At 47.7% G+C, this 19,191-nt stretch overlaps 1 protein-coding gene across 1 annotated transcript in view; it reads left to right on the top strand.

Moving 5' to 3' along the window:
- LOC128066359 (integrin alpha-M-like) overlaps window positions 1-3,075 on the top strand; it is a 43,309-nt gene extending 40,234 nt beyond the window's left edge. The window contains exons 24-30 of the mRNA XM_052659378.1: window positions 67-142; window positions 1,190-1,297; window positions 1,479-1,562; window positions 1,714-1,827; window positions 1,916-2,017; window positions 2,243-2,353; window positions 2,990-3,075. Coding sequence (XP_052515338.1) covers window positions 67-142; window positions 1,190-1,297; window positions 1,479-1,562; window positions 1,714-1,827; window positions 1,916-2,017; window positions 2,243-2,353; window positions 2,990-3,061 — 667 coding nt within the window. The 3' untranslated portion in view covers window positions 3,062-3,075. The remainder of the gene's footprint in view (window positions 1-66; window positions 143-1,189; window positions 1,298-1,478; window positions 1,563-1,713; window positions 1,828-1,915; window positions 2,018-2,242; window positions 2,354-2,989) is intronic.
- Window positions 3,076-19,191: the final 16,116 nt, after the last annotated feature.

Below are 19,191 nucleotides of genomic sequence, written 5' to 3'. Positions count from 1 at the left end.
GAGACCCCTTCCCAGGACTCCCCTGATGTTCTGTCACCTCCTGCCCCTTCGTCTTTCTCCCATCAGCCTTGAGGCCTCCACCAAATATCTCAACTTCACAGCCTCAGAGAAGACCAGACACGTTATGAAGCATCAGTATCAGGTGCGGAGTGGAGAAGGAGCCTGGGGAGGGAAACCAGGATGACAGGAAAGAACAATGGGAGGGACTTCCCTGGGGTCCAGTGGTTAAGACTCCTTGCTTTGACTGCATGGGACACAAGTTTGATCCCTAGTCAGGAAACTAAGATCCCACATGCCTCAGGGCAAAAAACCCAAATGTGAATCAGAAGCAGTATTTTAACAGATTCAATAAAGACTTTTTTAAATGGTCCACATCAAAAAATCTTTAAAAAAAGTTGCACTCTTCCACTGCAGGGCACACCGGTTCGGTCTTTGTCAGGGAACAAAGATCTCACATGTTGTGTTGTCAAAACAAAAAATAATAATGATGGGAAACACGCATGAGGTACCTGCTTTGGGCCAGGCTCTGTTCTAAGCTTGCTCTGACTCCACACACACACAAGCACGTGCATCACACATGTACACACACACATATGTATATACATGGGACTTCTCGGTGGCTCCACAGTAAAGAATCTGTCTGCAGTGGAGGAGACCAGGTTCAATCCCTGGGTCGGGAAGATCCCCTGGAGGAGGGCATGGCAACCCTCTCCAGTATTCTTGCCTGGAGAATCCCCATGGATAGAGGAGCCTGGCAGGATATAGTCCATAGGGTCACAAAGAGCCGGATAGGACTGAAGTGACTGAGCACGCATGTGTACACGCACATGCATGTAATTACTTTTTTCTTCATCTTCCGAATGACTCTGTGACGGAGGCACGTCGTCTCCCCCAGTTTATAGATGAAGAAACTGGGGCTCAGAGAGTTTAACAGAACGCGTCCCGCGGTGTCACCCCTAGTAAGTGGGAGAGCTGCTGCTTACGACAGCCTGTTTGGCTCAGGAGTGGGTATTTAACCATTACACTCTCCTGCATCATAAAGCAGGGTGCTTGGGTCTGTGAGGCCTTATTCAGTCCTGGGCCCCCTCCCAGGACTCCCCTGATGTTCGGGAGTGGGGAACCTGATTCTAGTTGCTGGTCGGGGTGGAAAAGCCAGAGCCCCAATACCCACCCTTCCCCCACCACACAGTTCAACAACCTGGGCCGGAAGAAACTGCCCATCAGTGTGGTCTTCTGGATCCCCATCCGGCTGAACAAGGTGACCGTGTGGTCCCAGCCCCAAGTCACCTTCTCCCAGGTAAGCCCAGCCGGATCTGAGGAGTGGGCCCAGCTCCTCCCTCCACAGCCCCCTGGTCTTTCCTAAAATCGTTTCTGCTTCTTCGTTGGACTGTGGAGCCATTCCCGACCCTCTCCTGACCTGGAGGGTGGACCCAGGAGCCTCACTTCAATCCCTTCCTCACCGTGTCCCTTTTCCTCAGAACATGTCCAGTGGATGTCACACCACGGAGGTTGCCCCTCGTCACTCTGACTTCCTGGCGGAGCTTAAGAAGAGCCCGGTGCTGGTGAGACAGCCCCGACCTTGGGGCTGCACGCAGACTCTGGGCCACCCCTTCCCCGTGCTCACTACCACCTCTCAACTGAGCAGCCTGGGCTCACAGGGCATGGCCCGCATCCAGCTTTCGTGCTCACCTGTCTCTTCCCCCCCTTCCCCAGAACTGCTCCGTTGCCGTCTGCCAGAGAATCCAGTGTGCCATCCCCTCCTTTGGCGTCCAGGAGGAGTTCAAGGTCACCCTCCAGAGCAACCTCTCATTTGACTGGTACATCAAGGTCTGTGGGGGCCCGAGGCTCGGCTGGGCATGAGTCATGATCCTTCAGGGCCTAGGGGTCCAGCTCCCATCCTCTCTCTCTCCCACAGACTTCACACAACCACCTTCAAGTTGTGAGCAAAGCGGAGATCTTATTTGATGAGTCAGAGTTCACCCTGCTTCCAGGGCAGGACGCATTTGTGATGGCCCAGGTGTGTGTCTGGGACACAGAGCGACCATTAGAGGCAGGAGAGGAGGCTGGGCTTGTGGGGGAGAGAGAAGAGTGGGCAGGAGGAGTGAGCGCTGGGCCTGGAGGGGACAGGGGACAGGGAGGGGTTAGGCATGGGGTTCAGGGAGCAACAAGGTCTGACTGGGGAACCCCCAGAAATCCAGATTCTTTCTCCTCTGGTGTACCCCTCCCCCTCTCCCTGCTCCAGACAGAGACCAAGGTGGAGTCCTACGAAATACATAACCCTGTCCCGCTGATCGTGGGCAGCTCGGGAGGGGGACTTGTGCTCCTGGCCCTCATCTCTGCCGGTCTGTACAAGGTAACTCCCCGGGGACCCTCTTCCTGCCTGCTCCCCTCCCCACCCCGCTGCTTCTCACTCAGCACTGTCAACTCCCCCTTCTGCTGCCAGTTGGGTGACCTGGGGTGGGGGGTGTCACAGAACCTCAGTTTCTTCAACCGTACAATGAGACTAAGTGTAAGTGAATGTCGCTCAGTTGTGTCCAACTCTTTGCCACCCCATGGATTGTAGCCCACCAGGCTTCTCTGTCCATGGAATTCTCCAGGCAAGAATACTGGAGTGGGTGGCCATTTCCTTCTCCTTCCTGACCCAGGGATTGAACCTGCGTCTCCTGTATTGCAGGCAGATTCTTTACCGTCTGAGTCACTAGGGAAATACCCATTTTGTGGAGGTCATTGGCTTCATAACTCTAGGAACTTAGAATGGTCTCTGGTACATTCACTATATAAGGAGTAGTCCTTCTTATGTTCTCTATTTCTTTCCTTTCCCAATAGCAATGCCCTTCCTGCTCCACTTTCCCCAGGGCTCTCCTACACCCCGCCGCGTTTTTTCTTTGCATCTCTTGGTCCCGCGGTCTCCCTGCCCGTCCTGCGTGGCTTTCACCCACCCCCCTCCCCCAGCCTGGGTGCCCTCACTCACTTGCTTCTGCCTCCACAGCTCGGCTTCTTCAAACGACAGTACAAGGACATGATGACTGAAGCTGGTCCCGATGTGGCCACCCCCCAGTAGCAGCTCCTTCCCCACAAGTGGCCTCCCTTGCAGCAGACAGGACATGATGCAACCAAACAGCGGGTGCCCAAGCTGCTGGGTGGACACCTCTGTTAGGAAATCGGGGCTGTGACGTTTCACTCAGGAGCGACCTGCATGCGTTGCCATTCTCATCTGTGTGCACAGGCGTGTGTGTGTGTGTGCACGTGCGCTCATGAGTGTGAGTTGTGTGTGTGGCTTAGATAACTCTTGAACCAAGATAAGTGCCTTCGGCACAAAGTCTGGGGCCAAAGCGAGTTGCTTGGGCATCCTTGTGTGTGGATGAAGGTGCCACTGGTTCTTCCTTGGGGGCAGAGGTGATGGCAGCTCTTGCCGGTAAACACAAAGGGAAGGCCAACAATCCTCCCTGAAGGAGGTAGGACCTACTTTGGTGGGTGAGCCTGCAGGCTGGCAGGAGCCCGAGCAGCTGGGGCTGAGCCATTCCACACTAGAGCTGATGTGTTCAGTGCACAATGGTGCACTTTTCTTTGTGTACTCACTTATTTATTATTTTAATGGCACTTTTATTTTTTGAATAGATGAACCTGTCTGTAGTATCAAAGTCAAAAAACGTGCAAAGGTGTATGATGAGAAGATTCTCCTTTCCACTCTGATCTCCCAGCCATTCAGGTCTCTTGTAAAGGGTAGTCTAGGTTATGTGTTTGGAGGTCTCCTTCGGTAAGATTCTTTTTTTCCCCTCTTTTTATACAATGATTCTAGGGATATGCAAACACACACACACAACTTTTTTGATACAAATGGCATCATGCGTTATTTATACTGTTCTACATCTTGCTTTTTTCATGAATATGGCTCCGACATTGTTTTTTTAATCAAAATATAAAGTACTTTCTCATTCTTTTATATAGTGGCTCTGTATTCTACTATGTGGGTGGATCCTAAGCCCGGGAGATATATTATTTCCAATCTCACAGTGACAAAAATGGTGGATTAATAAATTGAATGTATGTGGTTTTTGCGTATGTGTAAGCTAATTTATAAGATACATTCCCAGAAATTTGAGTTATCTGAGAGGCAATCCCAAGAGAAGAATTTGAGTGAAAGATACTTATTTAAGAGAGACCCCAGCGAATACCAATAGGGAAGGAACGTGAGCTGGGAGGGAAAGGCAGACAGTAAAGGGTGTATTATCAACAGAGGTACCACTATGAGCTTGTCAAGTGTAACTCGGCTGAGGAGGTCTGGGAGATAAAGTAGAACACCCATCTCAACAGTTCCTACCTGTGCAGAGAAGGTACACAGACAGATGTACCATGCTGTTGTTCAGTTGCTAAGTTTCGTCTGATTCTTTGCACCCTCATGGGTTGCAGGACACCAGGATTTTTCTGTCCTTCACCGTCTTCCGGAGTTTGCTCAGACTCATGTCCACTGAATCAGTGATGCCTTCCAATCATCTTGTCCTCTGTCGTCCCCTTCTCTTCCTGCCTCCAATCTTTCCCGGCATCAGGGTCTTTTTCAATGGATATACCATGCCCCATAGTTATTGGCTGAGAGTGCTGTTAGTTGAGAAGGAAGTGTTAATTCCCTGACACTTCCAGCCAGCTCTGAATGTAGGCAGAGCGGGCTCTGGTGGCCAGAGAAAGGGCTGCAGATGCTGCCGGTTGGAAGTCCACCAAGGGAGCATAGCCGTGCCCTGGCACGGCCTGCAGGGATCAGGGCAGGGCACCAATAGCACTTGCTTTCCCGAGTGTGTAGAGGTGAAGTTTTGTTACCTGTTTCTAGGTAGCCTTCCCTCCTCTGGGGAGTTCTCCCACTGCCCTTCTCCCAACCTTCGCCAATACAGCGCCCACCACTCGGCCCTTAGCACCCACCCTACTTGTCACACCAGTCCTGCTAAGTGGCCATACCTTGGTATTTACTCTGAATTTCACTTTGCAAGATTATCCTAATTGCTTGAGGTCATACGCTAAGTGGGGCTTCCCTGATGGCTCAGATGGTAAAGAATCTGCAGTTCCATCCCTGGGTCAGGAAGGTCCCCTGGAGAAGAGAATGGCTACTCACTCCAACATTCCAGCCTGGAGAATCCCATGGACAGAGGAGCCTGGCAGGTTACAGTCCATGGGGTCACAAAGGGTCGGATGGGACTGAGCAACTAACACTTTCACTTTTCATACAGATAAGGAAGGGATGGAGGTGGGATTCAAACCTGGCGCAGTCTGGTTCCGTAGCTTTTCTCTTTTGCTGTCCTGACAGCCTCAGAGGAATGGCCTGCAGCAGGAGTGAGGGAGGTTGATAAAAATGGCCAGTACATGCAGTTCATTGAGAGACAAGGAAGTTATGGCTTAGATGGACATCTGTTCCAGATGTGATAGGACAGAGGACAGGTGAGGGAAGATTCCTGGGGGAGGTGACCCCTGACTCAAGTAGGGGCAGGAGCCTTCCAGTTAGAGGGCAGCAGAGTCAGGGCTGGAAGAGTGGACAGGAGCCTGGGCATATGTGCTTTGTGAGCCAGAGTGAGGCGTTTCAGTTTTATTCAAAATGCAATAAGATGTCATCAAAGGGTGACCGATAAGACAATGGCACTTTGTATCTTTGTTGCTATTCAGTCATTAAATCATGTCTGACTCTTCGCAACCCCATGGACTATTAGCTCTCCAGGCTCCTTTGTCCATAGGATTTCCCAGGCAAAAGTACTGGAGTGGGTTGCCATTTCCTTCTTCAGGGGATCTTCCTGACCCAGGGATTGAACCCATGTCTCCTGCATTGGCAGGCGAATTCTTCACCTGAGCTACCAGGGAAGTCCACCTTGAAATGGTTCTACACAATTTCTTTTTCTGACTTCAGAACCCTTAAAATGACTTTCTTCCTCCTTAAATTGAAAGAAAAAAGACCTCAAGATCTCCAGAGTCCTTAACTGACCCAGGAAAAGAGAGGGCCTCTGTACCTCCAGGCAGCAGTCCTTGGACAAGCAATCAAGGCTCAAAGTCCACATAGCCTCTTTGAGTTGGAAGCTTGTGTTGAATTCAGCCAGCTAGGAGGAGCTTAATGATGGGTTAAAAAGTAAATTATTTCTAGTGACAAATTACCCTAGCATGACCCCAAAGTTACTAATAAACAGGACCATAAATCTCTGGTGAAGAATCAGATAAACCTGGGAAAGTCTGTCCTTGGTTTTACTTTTGGGGATCCCTTGGTTCAGAATAAATCTCTGCAACCTCCACCCTTCTTTTCTTACTTAGCTGTTGTTTAGTTGCTAAGTCTGACTTTTTGTGACCCCTGCAGTATGCCAGGCTCCTCTGTCCTCCAGTATCTCCCGGAGTTTGCTCAAATTCATGTCCATTGAGTTGGTGATGGTATCTAACCATCTCATCCTTTGTTGCCCCCTTCTCCTCCTGCCCTCAGTCTTTCCCAACATCAGGGTCTTTTCGAATGAGTTGGCTCTCCGCATCAGGTGGCCACAATATGGGAGCTTCAGCTTCAGCATCAGTCCTTCCAAGGAAGGAATATTCAGGGTTGATTTCCTTGAAGATTGACTGATTTATCTCCTTGCAGTCCAAGGGACTCTCAAGAGTCTTCTCCAGCACCACACTTCAAAAGCATCAGTTCCTTGTTGCTTAGCCTTTTTTATGGTCCAACTCTCACATACATACATGGTTACTAGAAGAACCATAGCTTTGACTATATGGACCTTTGTCAGCAGAGTGATGTCTCTGCTTCTTAACACGCTGTCTAGGTTTGACATAGCTTTCCTTCCAAGGAGCAAGTGTCTTTTAATTTCATGGCTGTAGTCATTGTCCACAGTGATTTTGCAGCCCAAGAAAATAAAAGCTGTCTCTGCTTCTACATTTCCCCCATCCATTTGCCATGAAGTGATGGGACCAGATACCATGATCTTAGTTTTCTGGATGCTGAGTTTCAAACCAGGCTTTTTACTCTCCTTTTTCACCCTCATCAAGAGGTTGTTCATCTTTAGTTCCTCTTCCCTTCCTGCCATTAGAGTAGTATCACCTGCATATCTGAGGTTGTGGATATTTCTCCTGGCAATCTTAATTCTAGCTTGTGATATTAATACTTACAGTTTAGAAAAGAGATTTCTAACTGACAATCCTTGGCCCAAATCCACACTTCAGGTTTTATTTAGCACTCATGGTTTTGTTTCCTTGTTTTTGATTAGTTCCTGACCTTTTAAAAGGGAGAGGTTTCTCACGGAAATTCAGGTTTATAGTTTCTCTTGAAAAATGGGAAATGTTTGACAAAACAAGGTGACCGCTTGGCAGAGTTGCCCTGTAAGCAGGACAGCTCACTCCATGGACCACTCGTGCCTCTGAGGCCGAGCCTGTTATATTTAAAGGGACCTCTGAGGCCTTGCGTGCACTGGCCTCTGCTTACCTCTGTAGCTCACCTGCCCCTGCCCTCCCCTCTCAACCTCGTATTTCTCAAAGGCACCATATTTAGGCTGACCAACTAGGACCCTTTGGAAAGTGAAGTGTGTTCATTGCTCAGTCGTGTCTGACTCTTTGCAACCCCATGGACTATAGTCCAACAGGCTCCTCTGTCCACGGAATTCTCCAGGCAAGGATACTGGAGTGTATTGTCATTCCCCTCTCCAGGGGATCTTTCCAAACCAGGGATCGAACTCACGTCTCCTGCATTGCAGGCAGATTCTTTACTATCTGAGTCACCAGGGAAGACTTGAAAATGAAAGAGAATGTGATTAGTAATTACATTGGGATTGAGGCCTCAACATGATCTATTGGGACAGATCAGCATGTATCTGTGTTCCCCCATACTCTCTCTCAGTCCCAGTCTTTGACCACACAGCACCAGACTCACTTTCTTAGGACAAGATCTGGAACCTGGAACAAACAATTGCTAAATATATGTGTTGAGTAAATGAACGAATAGGCCTGGATTACCCAGCTTCCTGTTCTCAAGCTCTCTACCAGGAGACAGAGCTCTCAAAAAATCTGTTCCCCAGACTTTCCTAGTGGTCCAGTGGTTAAGTGGCCTGTCAATGCAGGGGACACGGGTTCCACCCCTGCTGCAGGAAGATTCCACATGCTGCAGGGCAACTAAGCCTGTGTGCCACAACTGCTGAAGCCTGTGTGCCATGCAACAAGAGAAGCCACAGAAATGAGAAGCCCGTGCACCGCAACTAGGGAGTTGCCCCGGCTCACCACAACCAGAGGAAGCCTGCGTGCAGCAATGAAGACACAAAGCAGCCAAAAGTAAGTAAAACCTGTTTTCCTGCACTCTAATAGATTTCTTCAGGCTCATATAGTATCTGACTATATGCGTGTGTGCTTAGCTGCTCAGTCATGACCCCATGGACTGTAGCCCACCAGGCTCCTCTGTCCATGGGAATCTCCAGGCAAGAAAACTGGAGTGGGTTGCCACTCCCTTCTCCAGGGGATCTTCCCCAGCAAGGATCAAACTCAGTTGTCCTGCATTGCAGGCAGATTCTTGACCATCTGAGCCACCAGGGAAACCCTACTATATGTGACCACTTCGCATTTCCTAAACAGAGAGACTGAATTCACAAATGGACAGTGGGTAGACACAGAACTCTGACCCCACAGTCTGTAGCAACCAGCTCAAAAAACTCACCCATCATCTAGAGGGACCAGTTCAGGAAGCCAGCCTGCTACCTGTCCGTCAGACTAGACAGTCATGCCATCTCACCTCTGTGGGCTGCAGCCATGGCTGGGAACTGAGGGCTGACCGTGGAGCATCTAGATGGGAGTTGCAATGGTCTCTTGAAGAGAAAATCAGGAGATAAGGCTTATCACCGACACTTCAGACCCAACCCCTCTTACTCAGACCACCTCATTTCTGCTCTTTCTTGTTTCCCAATGGCAGGTTTTCATTTCCCTCCCTTTTTTCCCCACAGAATTTAGCTATAAATGAAATATGAAGATTTTGTTTTTATTCCAGCAAAATCTCTTGTCAGCTGTGAAAATTTGAGCAAAGACAATCCTTTTGCTTTCTGTTTTTTTGTTTTTTTTTTTTTTTGCCAATGCACGAGTGCCCAGCTTCTTCCTCTTTCTTCACTCATCCTTATCTTTCTGGCACTTTCCTCCTCCACCACGTGCATGTTTGCTGTGTCCCCTAACATCCTTCTATTCCTCCACTTAATTGCGGTAGCCTTAACTCAGCCTAAACATATCGCTATTTTATCCCAAGTTTGCCCCCAAATTCAAGTTAGTCTGCTTCCTGGAAAGGCTGCTTCTGGCTTGTTCAGAGGCAGCTTTCTGATTTTTCCAATCACTGGACAGGCCTCAGGGGGATCTGGGCTGAGCACTTGGTCCATGAACTTCAAATCTGTGCAGATGCCCCTGGTGTGCGCCCTCCCACCCGCCCACCCATCCATGGGCAAATTGCCTGCCCTTCCATTACCCATCCATCCACACACCCAACAGTAGGGCCTCCTCCAGTTCTGATGCCCATCCTTGGTGAGACAGGGAGAAAGAGCATCTTCTCTCAGTTCCCAGCCAGAGGGCATCACCTTTGATTCTCCACAAAGGAAGACAGACTGGGAACCCTCCCCTCCCCATCAGCTAATAGCAACTGCAGCATCAGAGGGAAGCAGTGCTATTTTCCTCTCTTATAACTGAGCTGCAGCAGTGACTAGGGTTAGGGTTAGGGTTTGGGTGAGGATGGGAATGAGTGAATGAGTGAAAGTCACTCAGTCATGTCCGACTCTTTGCCACCCAATGGACTATACAGTCCATGGAATTCTCCAGGCCAGAATACTGGAGTGGGTAACCTTTCCCTTCTCCAGGGGATCTTCCCAACCCAGAGATCGAACCCAGGTCCCCTGCATTGCAGGCGGATTCTTTACCAGCTGAGCCACAAGGGAAGCCTAGAAGGGGAACTGCTACAGATTCTTTTCAAGGGAACTCATTCCCTTTTCCCTTGCTGAGAATCAGTGCTGCCGCTTCTTCTTTTTAATGATTTTTTTTGATGTGGACCATTTTTTAAAAGTTTTTATTGAATTTGTTATAATATTGTTCTGTTTTGTTTTTTTGGCTACCAAGCATGTAGGATCTCAGCCCCCTGGCCAGTGATCGGACCCACACCCTCTGCACTGGAAGGTGAGGGCTTAAACACTGGAATGCTGGGCAAGGCCCAGCACTACCTTTCTTTAACTTCATGCATGCATCAGATATTGATGGGGTACTTCCTGGAAGAGCACAATCCCTTCATTGAAGAGGTCTAACGTCCCCATTTCAGCCCCTGGCACATCAAATTATTCCTTTTTTTTTTTTTTTTAAATCTAAGCTTCTTCTTCTGAGAAGCAGAATTAACCACTTTCTCCAGGTCACTCTGAAGTCTAGCAAAACTTCTATTTGAATGCATCAGACTACTATCTCCCCTGTAGGGTATGATCTCTTTGAAGGCTGGCTCCCTTTCCTGTGTGTTTTGCTTCCCCAGCAGCCGGCCTGCAGCCTGAATCACATGAGCAGCTCTGATGTATGGGATGAATGGCTGAGTGAAACAATGCTACCCAGGCTGGAGGTCGGGGAGAGAGAAGGGAAGTGACATTATCAGCAATGTGAGGAAACCTTCAGCATCCTGAAACCTTGTACTAGCTGGGCAAACAGATGCAAATGACTCAGCTTCTCTCTGCCTCACTTCTGCATCTGTGAAATGGAGTAATAGCAGCCCCGTTCACTTAGGACTGCTGTGAAGATTCAATGAACGAATAGATGGAAAGTGCTCAGTGGCATAAATAACCCATTGGAAAACTGCACAAAAGACCTAAGTAGACATTTTCCTGAAGGAGATATATAAATGGAATACTGGCATGTGGAAAGATAGTCAACATCACTAATAATCAGAAAATGCAAATCAAACCCACAGTGAGATTTCACTTTCCACTTGTCAGAATGGCTACTACTAAAAAGACAACAATTAAGTGGTGAGGAGGATGTGGAGAAAAGGGAGCTTCATGCACTGTTTTTGCTCTTATTGTGGGTGGTGGGAATGTATATTGACACCTGGAAAACACTATGGAGGTTCCTCAGAAAATTGAAAACAGAACTACTAGGTGATCCAGAAATTTCACTTCTGGGTATTTATCTCAAGAAAACAAAAACACTAATTAAAAAAAAATGCATCCCTACGTTCATTGAAGCATTATCTACAATAGTCAAGATACAGAAACAATCTGTGTCCACCAACAGATTTATGGATAAAGAAGTGGCATATATATATATATATATATATATATATATATATATATAATGCCAGTGGAATGCTGCTGCTGCTGCTAAGTCACTTCAGTCGTGTCCGACTCTGTGTGACCCCATAGACGGCAGCCCACCTGGCTCCCCCATCCCTGGGATTCTCCAGGCAAGAACACTGGAGTGGGTTGCCATTTCCTTCTCCAATGCATGAAAGTGAAAAGTGAAAGTGAAGTCGCTCAGTCGTATCCGACTCTTAGCGACCCCATGGACTGCAGCCCCCCAGGCTCCTCCGTCCGTTGGATTTTCCAGGCAAGAGTACTGGGGTGGGGTGCCATTGCCTTCCCCACAGCGGAATGCTACTTAGTCATAAAAATAATGAAATATTGTCATTTGTGACAACACCAATGGACCTAGAAGGTATTATGTTAAGTGAAATAAGTCAAAGACAAATACTTGGTGATTTCACTTGTATGTGGAATCTAAAAAACCAATGAACAAACGTAACTAAACAGAAACAGAGTCCTAAACACAGAGGACAAACAGGTGGTTGGCAGAGGGGAAGGAAATGGGAGAGAGAGAAATAAGTGAGAAAGATTAAGAGGTGTGAGCTTCCAGTTGCAAACTAACTGAGTCACGGGTGTAAAATGTAGTGTGGGCGGTATAATCAATAACCTTGTAATATCTTCTTATGGTGACAGATGACAACTAGACTTATCATGGTGATTATTTTGATGTATAGAAATATCAGATCATTATGTTTTGTACCAGGCAGGATAGTATTATAGGTCAATTACATTCCAAAAAGAAACAGATAAACTCAGAAAAAGAGATCAGATTTGTGGCTACTACTAGAGGCAGGGAGTAGGGGCTGGGGAATCAGATGAAGGTAGTCAAAAGGTACAAACTTTCACATAAGTATTATGGGATTTTGTTTTTTGGTCCTGTGGCAGGGCATATGAGATCTTAGTTCCCCAACCAGAGATTGAGCCCGTGACGCCTGCATTGAAACTGTGGAGTCTTAACCACTGGACCCAGTCTTAGGGATGTAACGTACAATGTGATAAATAAAATTAACACTGCTGTATGTTATAAATGAAAATTGTTGAGAGTAAATCCTAAGAGTTCTCACTACAAGGAAAAATTTTTTTCTACATCTTTAATGATGTACATACATGAGATGATAGATGTTCACTAAGCCTCTTATGGTCATCATTTCATGACGTACAGTAGTCAAATCATTACACTGTATATCTTAAACTCACACAGTGCTATGGGTCAATTATATCTCAATAAAACTGGGAAAAAAAGTTCAGTTCAGTTCAGTCGCTCAGTCATGTCCGACTCTTAGCGATCCCATGAATCGCAGCACGCCAGGCCTCCCTGTCCATCACCAACTCCCAGAGTTCACTCAGACTTACGTCAATCGAGTCAGTGATGCCATCCAGCCATCTCATCCTCTGTCGTCCCCTTCTCCTCCTGCTCCCAATCCCTCCCAGCATCAGAGTCATCAGAGTCTTTTCCAATGAGGTGGCCAAAGTACTGGAGTTTCAGCTTTAGCATCATTCCTTCCAAAGAAATCCCAGGGCTGATCTCTTTTAGAATCAACTGGTTGGATCTCCTTGCAGTCCAAGGGACTCTCAAGAGTCTTTTCCAACACCACAGTTCAAAAGCATCAATTCTTCGGCGCTTAGCCCTCTTCACAGTCCAACTCACATCCATACATGACCACTTGAAAATCCATAGCCTTGACTAGACGGACCTTTGTTGGCAAAGTAATGTCTCTGCTTTTGAATATGGTATCTAGGTTGGTCATAACTTTTCTTCCAAGGAGTAAGCATCTTTTAATTTCATGGCTGCAATCACCATCTGCAGTGATTTTGGAGCCCCCAAAAATAAAGTCTGACACTGTTTCCACTCTTTCCCCATCTATTTGCCATGAAGTGATGGGACCAGATGCCATGACCTTTGTTTTCTGAATGTTGAGCTTTAAGCCAACTTTTTCACTCTCCACTTTCACTTTCATCAAGAGGCTTTTGAGTTCCTCTTCACTTTCTGCCATAAGGGTGGTGTCATCTGCATATCTGAGGTTATTGATATTTCTCCTGGCAATCTCGATTCCAGCTTGTGCTCCTTCCAGCCCGGTGTTTCTCATGATGTACTCTGCATAGAAGTTAAATAAGCAGGGTGACAATATACAGCCTTGCCATGCTCCTTGTCCTATTTGGAACCAGTCTGTTGTTCCATGTCCAGTTCACACTGATACAAATGTTCGGATTATCAGAGCTCCTTTGTTCTGCCATCAAGATGTTATTACCTGGGACTCTCCTCGTGGTTCAGTGGCTAAGAATCCACCTGCCAATGCAGGGCACACGGGTTCTATCCCTGGTCCAGGAAGCTCCTACATGCCGTGGAGCAACTAAGCTTGTGCACCACAACTACTGAGTCCATGCTAGAGCCTGAGCTCTGCAACAGAGAAGCCACACAATGAGAAGACTGTGTACCACAAGGAAGGGCAGACCCCATTCACCGCAACTAGAGAAAGCCCAAGCACAGCAACGGAGACCCAGCGCAACCAAGATGTTACTACCCTATGCCTGCTTCTCTCTTCCATGTCCCACGCTTTGCAGGCATTGGCTAAAATCCTCCATTGATCCAAATCTTCCATCACACTGGAACTCCATGCCCAGGGATCCAGGAGTGTAGGGAGAACCAGAGGCTTTTGAAGAGAAGCATCTTCCTGACAGGGCTTCCTAGTTGGTGCTAGTGGTGAATCCTCCTGCTAATGCAGAAGACGTGGGTTTGATCCCTGGGTTGGGAAGTCCCCTAGAGTAGGAAGTGGCAACCCACTCCAGTATTCTTGCCTGGAAAATTCCACAGAGGAGCCTGTTGGGCTTATAGTCTATGGGGTCACAAAGAGTTGGACACAGCTGAGCAATTGAGCATGTGTACACACAAACACACCTTCCTGAGTAGCCACGTGCCCGTGTGTGTTTCCACACGACAGAATTCAAATAAATTCTGTTCTGAGAAAACTCAGGGGTGAGGTAGACAGGTGTTCTTTTGAAGACAGAGAAGTGAGATGGATTGTTTGCAGCGAGGAAAGGCTGAAACTATGGAAAATCCAGTCAAACCCTGTGGGCCGCATAGGGTAGAAACACACGAGAAATCTGAGGCTTTCTGCCCACTACCTTTCTGTTCTCTTATTTCCATGGGGAAAAAAAAACAGCTCAGGAGACAAACTGCAGATTATTCAGTTCCACTTAGCTCAGACAAATCAGACCTGAATTAAAACAGCTTTTGTCCTGGTTTCTCTAACCCACTCCCCACAACCACCTCCATCCCCCGCCCATACATGATAGATCAGATGCAGCCTCTCCTACCCTACCATACTTCTGGAATCTTCTTCAGCCCCTCTGAGCTCAGAGACAGAGCGGAAACATATGGAGTCAGAAATGTCAGCAGTGGGAAGGCTGGCTGGTCTTCAAACCTCCCCAGACCACCCCTCTGCCCTTGACTGCCTGCCCTAAGTTTGACCAGGACTCTGAACACCCTGGGGGAGCCAAGTGGACAAAGCTGGATGTGACTGGCTACACTGAAGAGATGAGTAACTGGGCTGCCCACCCCTTCCTTGCTTATATCATCCCCTTTACTCTCATCCTTTTTTCTGGAAATGTCAAAGTCATGAGTCATTGAAATGGGGCTTTGAGTTTTAGACACCCGAAGGTCTTGGCTGGAGTCTCATAGCCCTCATCTGTAAAACGGGTGGGTTGAATTAAAGACGCATTCTGTTCTACAGTTTTATGATCCAAGTCTTCCTTACCAAAGGCAAGGTACCTTATCTTGGCTCTTCTCTGAAGCATCATGGAAGTATGTGAGCAGAGTGAGAGAGGGGATGGAGTCTTACTGGTCCAGGATTCTTATCTTATCCATCCTCACCTGTCCAGGGTGAAATCCATGTCTAAGGAAAGAGAGTGACAGTAAGGTCAGGTTCAAGAGTGAGGTAAGAAATGAGAAGTCTCTGAATCTGGCTACAGAGGCTGTTGGTGACCCTGGAGTGAGTGGTCCCAGGGCAGTGGGAGAGGGACTCACTTACCTCACTTCAAAGAGGCCAGCCTTCTTTGAAGGCTGGTGGCCTCTGTCCATAACACTAGCCCCGAGTCTCCCAGACTTCTGGTTTGAGTCATTTCTAGTTGTCTTTTATCATCTTCAGGATCTGGGCCACTTCTCTTTTCTCTTTGTTGGATTTTTCTGCCACCATTTCCTTCTTGGAACTGAACCCCCTCACCCTTGCTCACTTGCTCTCAAATTTCATTCATGGCAAAAAATTCCAGGGGGCTTCCCTGGTGGCTCAGTGGTAAAGAATCCATGTGCCAATGCAGGAGACTCAGGTTCAGTCCCTAGGTAGGGAAGACCCCTTGGAGAAGGAAACGGCTACTCTCTCCAATATTCTTGCCTGGGAAATCCCATGGACAGAGGAGTCCGGCGGGCTACAGTCCATGGGGTTGCAAGAGTCAGACACGACTAAGTGAATAAATGACAACAACCCTCACTCACTCACTCTCAAATTTTCTTCATCACCAAGAATTCCAAGGCCCTTCTCCAGCCATATTTTGTCTGAGGTCTCCCCAGGGCTGCTCCTCTCTCTGGGTGATATTGCTGCCCCCGGTCCCTCCCCGCTGCCCTGGGACCACTCACTCCAGGGTCACCGACAGCCTCTGTAGCCAGATGCAGAGACTTCTCATTTCTTGCCTCACTCGTGTCCCTTGACGGCAGCCTGTGAAGTTGTTCACACTTCTTCTCTCCAGGCTGCTTTTTCACTGTGGCCCTCTCTCTCTCTCTTTCTTTTCTGAAGATTTTGGTAACATGGACCATTTTATAAGTCTTCGTTGAATTTGCTACAATATTATTTCTGTTTTATTTTGTAAGATTTGTTTATTTATTTATTTATTGGCTGTGCTTGGTCTTCGTTGCTGAGCGGGCTTTTCTCTAGTGGTGGTGCACGCGCTTCTCGGGGTGGTGGCTTCTCTTTTGGTGGATCACGGGCTCTGGAGCATGCGCGCTCAGTAGCTCAGTAGTTGCGGCACATGGGCTTGAGTAGCTGTGGCCCAAGGGGCTTAGGTGCCCCATGGCATGATCTTCCCGGACCAGGGATCGAACCTGTTGTCCCCTGCATTGGCAGGAGGATTCTTAAACATTGGACCACCAGGAAAGTCCTATTTCTCTTGTTCACATTCTGATCTTTTGGCTGCAAGACATGTGGCATCTTAGCTCCCTGATCCGGGATTGAATCTGCACACCCTCCGTTAAACACTGGGCTTCCAGGGAAGTCCCTCTTCTCCTTTTTGAACACTTTTCTTCCCAACCTTCTTCAGCTCCTTGTGGCCATCAAGGGTGTTTTCCTGGGACCCAGGCCAGGCCCATTTTTCTCCTTCATTTTCACTCCCATCAGGATCTCACCCAGCACTTCTGCTGATGGTTCCAGAACTCGTTTCCAGCCCAGGCTTTTCTCCCAGATCCAGGCCCACACACCCTTCATGATGTGGCGGCTTCTCCACTTGGGAAGCCCGCTTACCTAACACAGTAATCATCATAGCATAGTAAGCTAAGGCTTCCCTGGGGGCGCTAGTGGTAAAGAACCCGCCTGTCAATGCAGGAGACATAAGAGACACAGGTTTCATCCCTGGATTGGGAAGATCCCCTGGAGGAGGGTATGGCAACCCACTCCAGTATTCTCACCTGGAGACTCCCCATGGACAGAGGAGCCTGGCAGGCTACAGTCCATTGGGTTGCAAAGAGTCGGACACGACTGAAGTGACTTATCACTCATGCAACAGTAAGTTGCTACTGCTAAGTCGCTTCAGTCGTGTCCAACTCTGTTCGACCCCAGACATGGCAGCCCACCAGGCTCCCCTGTCCCTGGGATTCTCCAGGCAAGAGTACTGGAGTGGGGTGCCATTGCCTTCTCTGAAAAGTGAGTTAACCATCAATACTAAAAGTTCACAAATACTCTTCTGAGCATTTTCACACTTACTAACTCAACTGCCCCAACAACAATAGGAAGTGTGTATTTTTATTATCACCTTGTTTTGCAGAGGAGGAAATGGTCAGAGAGAGGTCAGAAGAACCTAAACTTTTTTTAACTTTAAAAAATTTCAGTTTTTTTAGTTTGTATTTTTATCAAAGTTATTCATAGGCACAAATTGTTTCACAAGCTTTGCTATGAAAAATAGCTGTCCTTTATCCTTCCCCTCCACACCTTCCTCTCTGGGAGTAGTTATTTTCAATGAAAGAGGCCAAACTTTTATTTTTCAATTTTAATTTGTTTTTATGATTTCCAAAAATGTATTGGCGTATAGTTGACTGACGGTGCTGTGCTAGTTTCGGCTGTGCAGCAATGTGAATCAGTTATAACATATCTACTCTTTAAAAGGTTCTTTTCCCATATAGGTCGTTACAGAGTATTGAGAAGAGCTCCCTGTGCTAAACAGTAGGCCCTTATTAGTTATCTACTTTATATACGGTAGTGTGCATGTGTCCATCCTAGACTCCCAGTTTATCCCTCCCCACCCCTCCCTTTACCCTTGGTAACCCGAAGTTTGTTTTCTACATCTGAGACTCTATTTTTGTTTTGCAATTAAGTTCCTTTGTGCCATTTTTTTTTTTTTTTTAGATTCCATATATGTGTGATAGCACATGATACTTGCTTTCCTCTGTCTGACTTCTTTCATTCAGTCTGACCATCTCTAGGTCCATTCATGTTGCTGCAAATGACATTTCATTCTTTTTTATAAACCCAAACTCTTAGAACAACATATTTTGGTTCCCTTAACACGGAAGTTGGCTGCACCCCCCCACCCCTCCCCCTCCAGCTCAGGGACTGTCATCAGCGTCCACGCCTTACGGACCAGTCAGCCTTCAGTTCGTCCCCACAGCCACCAGCTCACCCAGAAGCCCTCATCACCTCTCTCCTGACCAACCCGTCTCCAACCAGCTCCCAAGGAATCCATGCCCCACACAGCCCCTTTTTCTAGTTTTCTAAAGCTCAAATTTGAAGATCTCAGTCTTTGCAGTTTGCTTCTATGCCTTCCTCTGTCCTCAAGATAAAAAACTGACAGGCCTTAAGGGGGCTTTCCAGGCCTGAGGCCTGCTTCCGCTTCCCCCGCCTCCCCGACTGACCACATCTTTTGCCACTTCCCACCTCCTACTCTCTGGTTTCTACCACTGATGTCCTAAGAAGCCCTCTTATCTCGTGTCTCTTCTACATTTGGCCACTCCTTCTGAAATATGCTCCCTTCTGTTTAAGTTGCTTGCAAGACTCAGATCAAGTGTCACCTCTTCCAGGAAGTTTTCCTGAAACTTCATACCCTTCCAATCTGAATATGGTACTTTGTGACCAATAAGTATCTTCTCCTCTCATAGCAATGTCTTGGCTGTTTACATGTTTGCCTTCTCCACTGACACCAAAGCTGGGGCCTTGTGGTTTGTGTTTTCCCATTCTGCTGAGAGATGGCTCGCACAATCAGCCTCAAATTCGATTTGTTGAATAAGTGATAAACAAATGATGAATGAATACCCACTCTGCCTTCCTCCTAGGGTCCAGAGGCTTGAATCCTGGGCCCAGAGGTTTCTAGGTCCAAAGTGGAAGATTCTTCCCAGAGCCTCTCTTAGGGGTCTGAAGACACCCTGGCATCTACCCTTTCCCATCCCCTGGTTCACTGACATTTCAAGGTCAGGGGGAAACTTTCTTCTGTACAATAAGGGAACATGGGAGAGGTGGGGTGGGGCAGGAGATTTGCATCCACCCCAGCCTAGGTTGCAGAGACAAGAGAAGCGAGTCATACCATCTCTGCTTAGAAAGACTCCTGGACACAGTGTGTGTGGGCTGCCTGAACCTTTCTGTGCTTATTTCAGTTGTATTCTCCACCCCCAACCTCTGAGTCATGCTGACGACTTCCCTCCCTA

This window comes from Budorcas taxicolor, chromosome 2, assembly GCF_023091745.1.
Source record: "Budorcas taxicolor isolate Tak-1 chromosome 2, Takin1.1, whole genome shotgun sequence".
Lineage (NCBI taxonomy): Eukaryota > Metazoa > Chordata > Mammalia > Artiodactyla > Bovidae > Budorcas > Budorcas taxicolor.
Note: the sequence above shows the minus strand (reverse complement) of the source record. Positions and strands in the feature narration are given on the sequence as shown.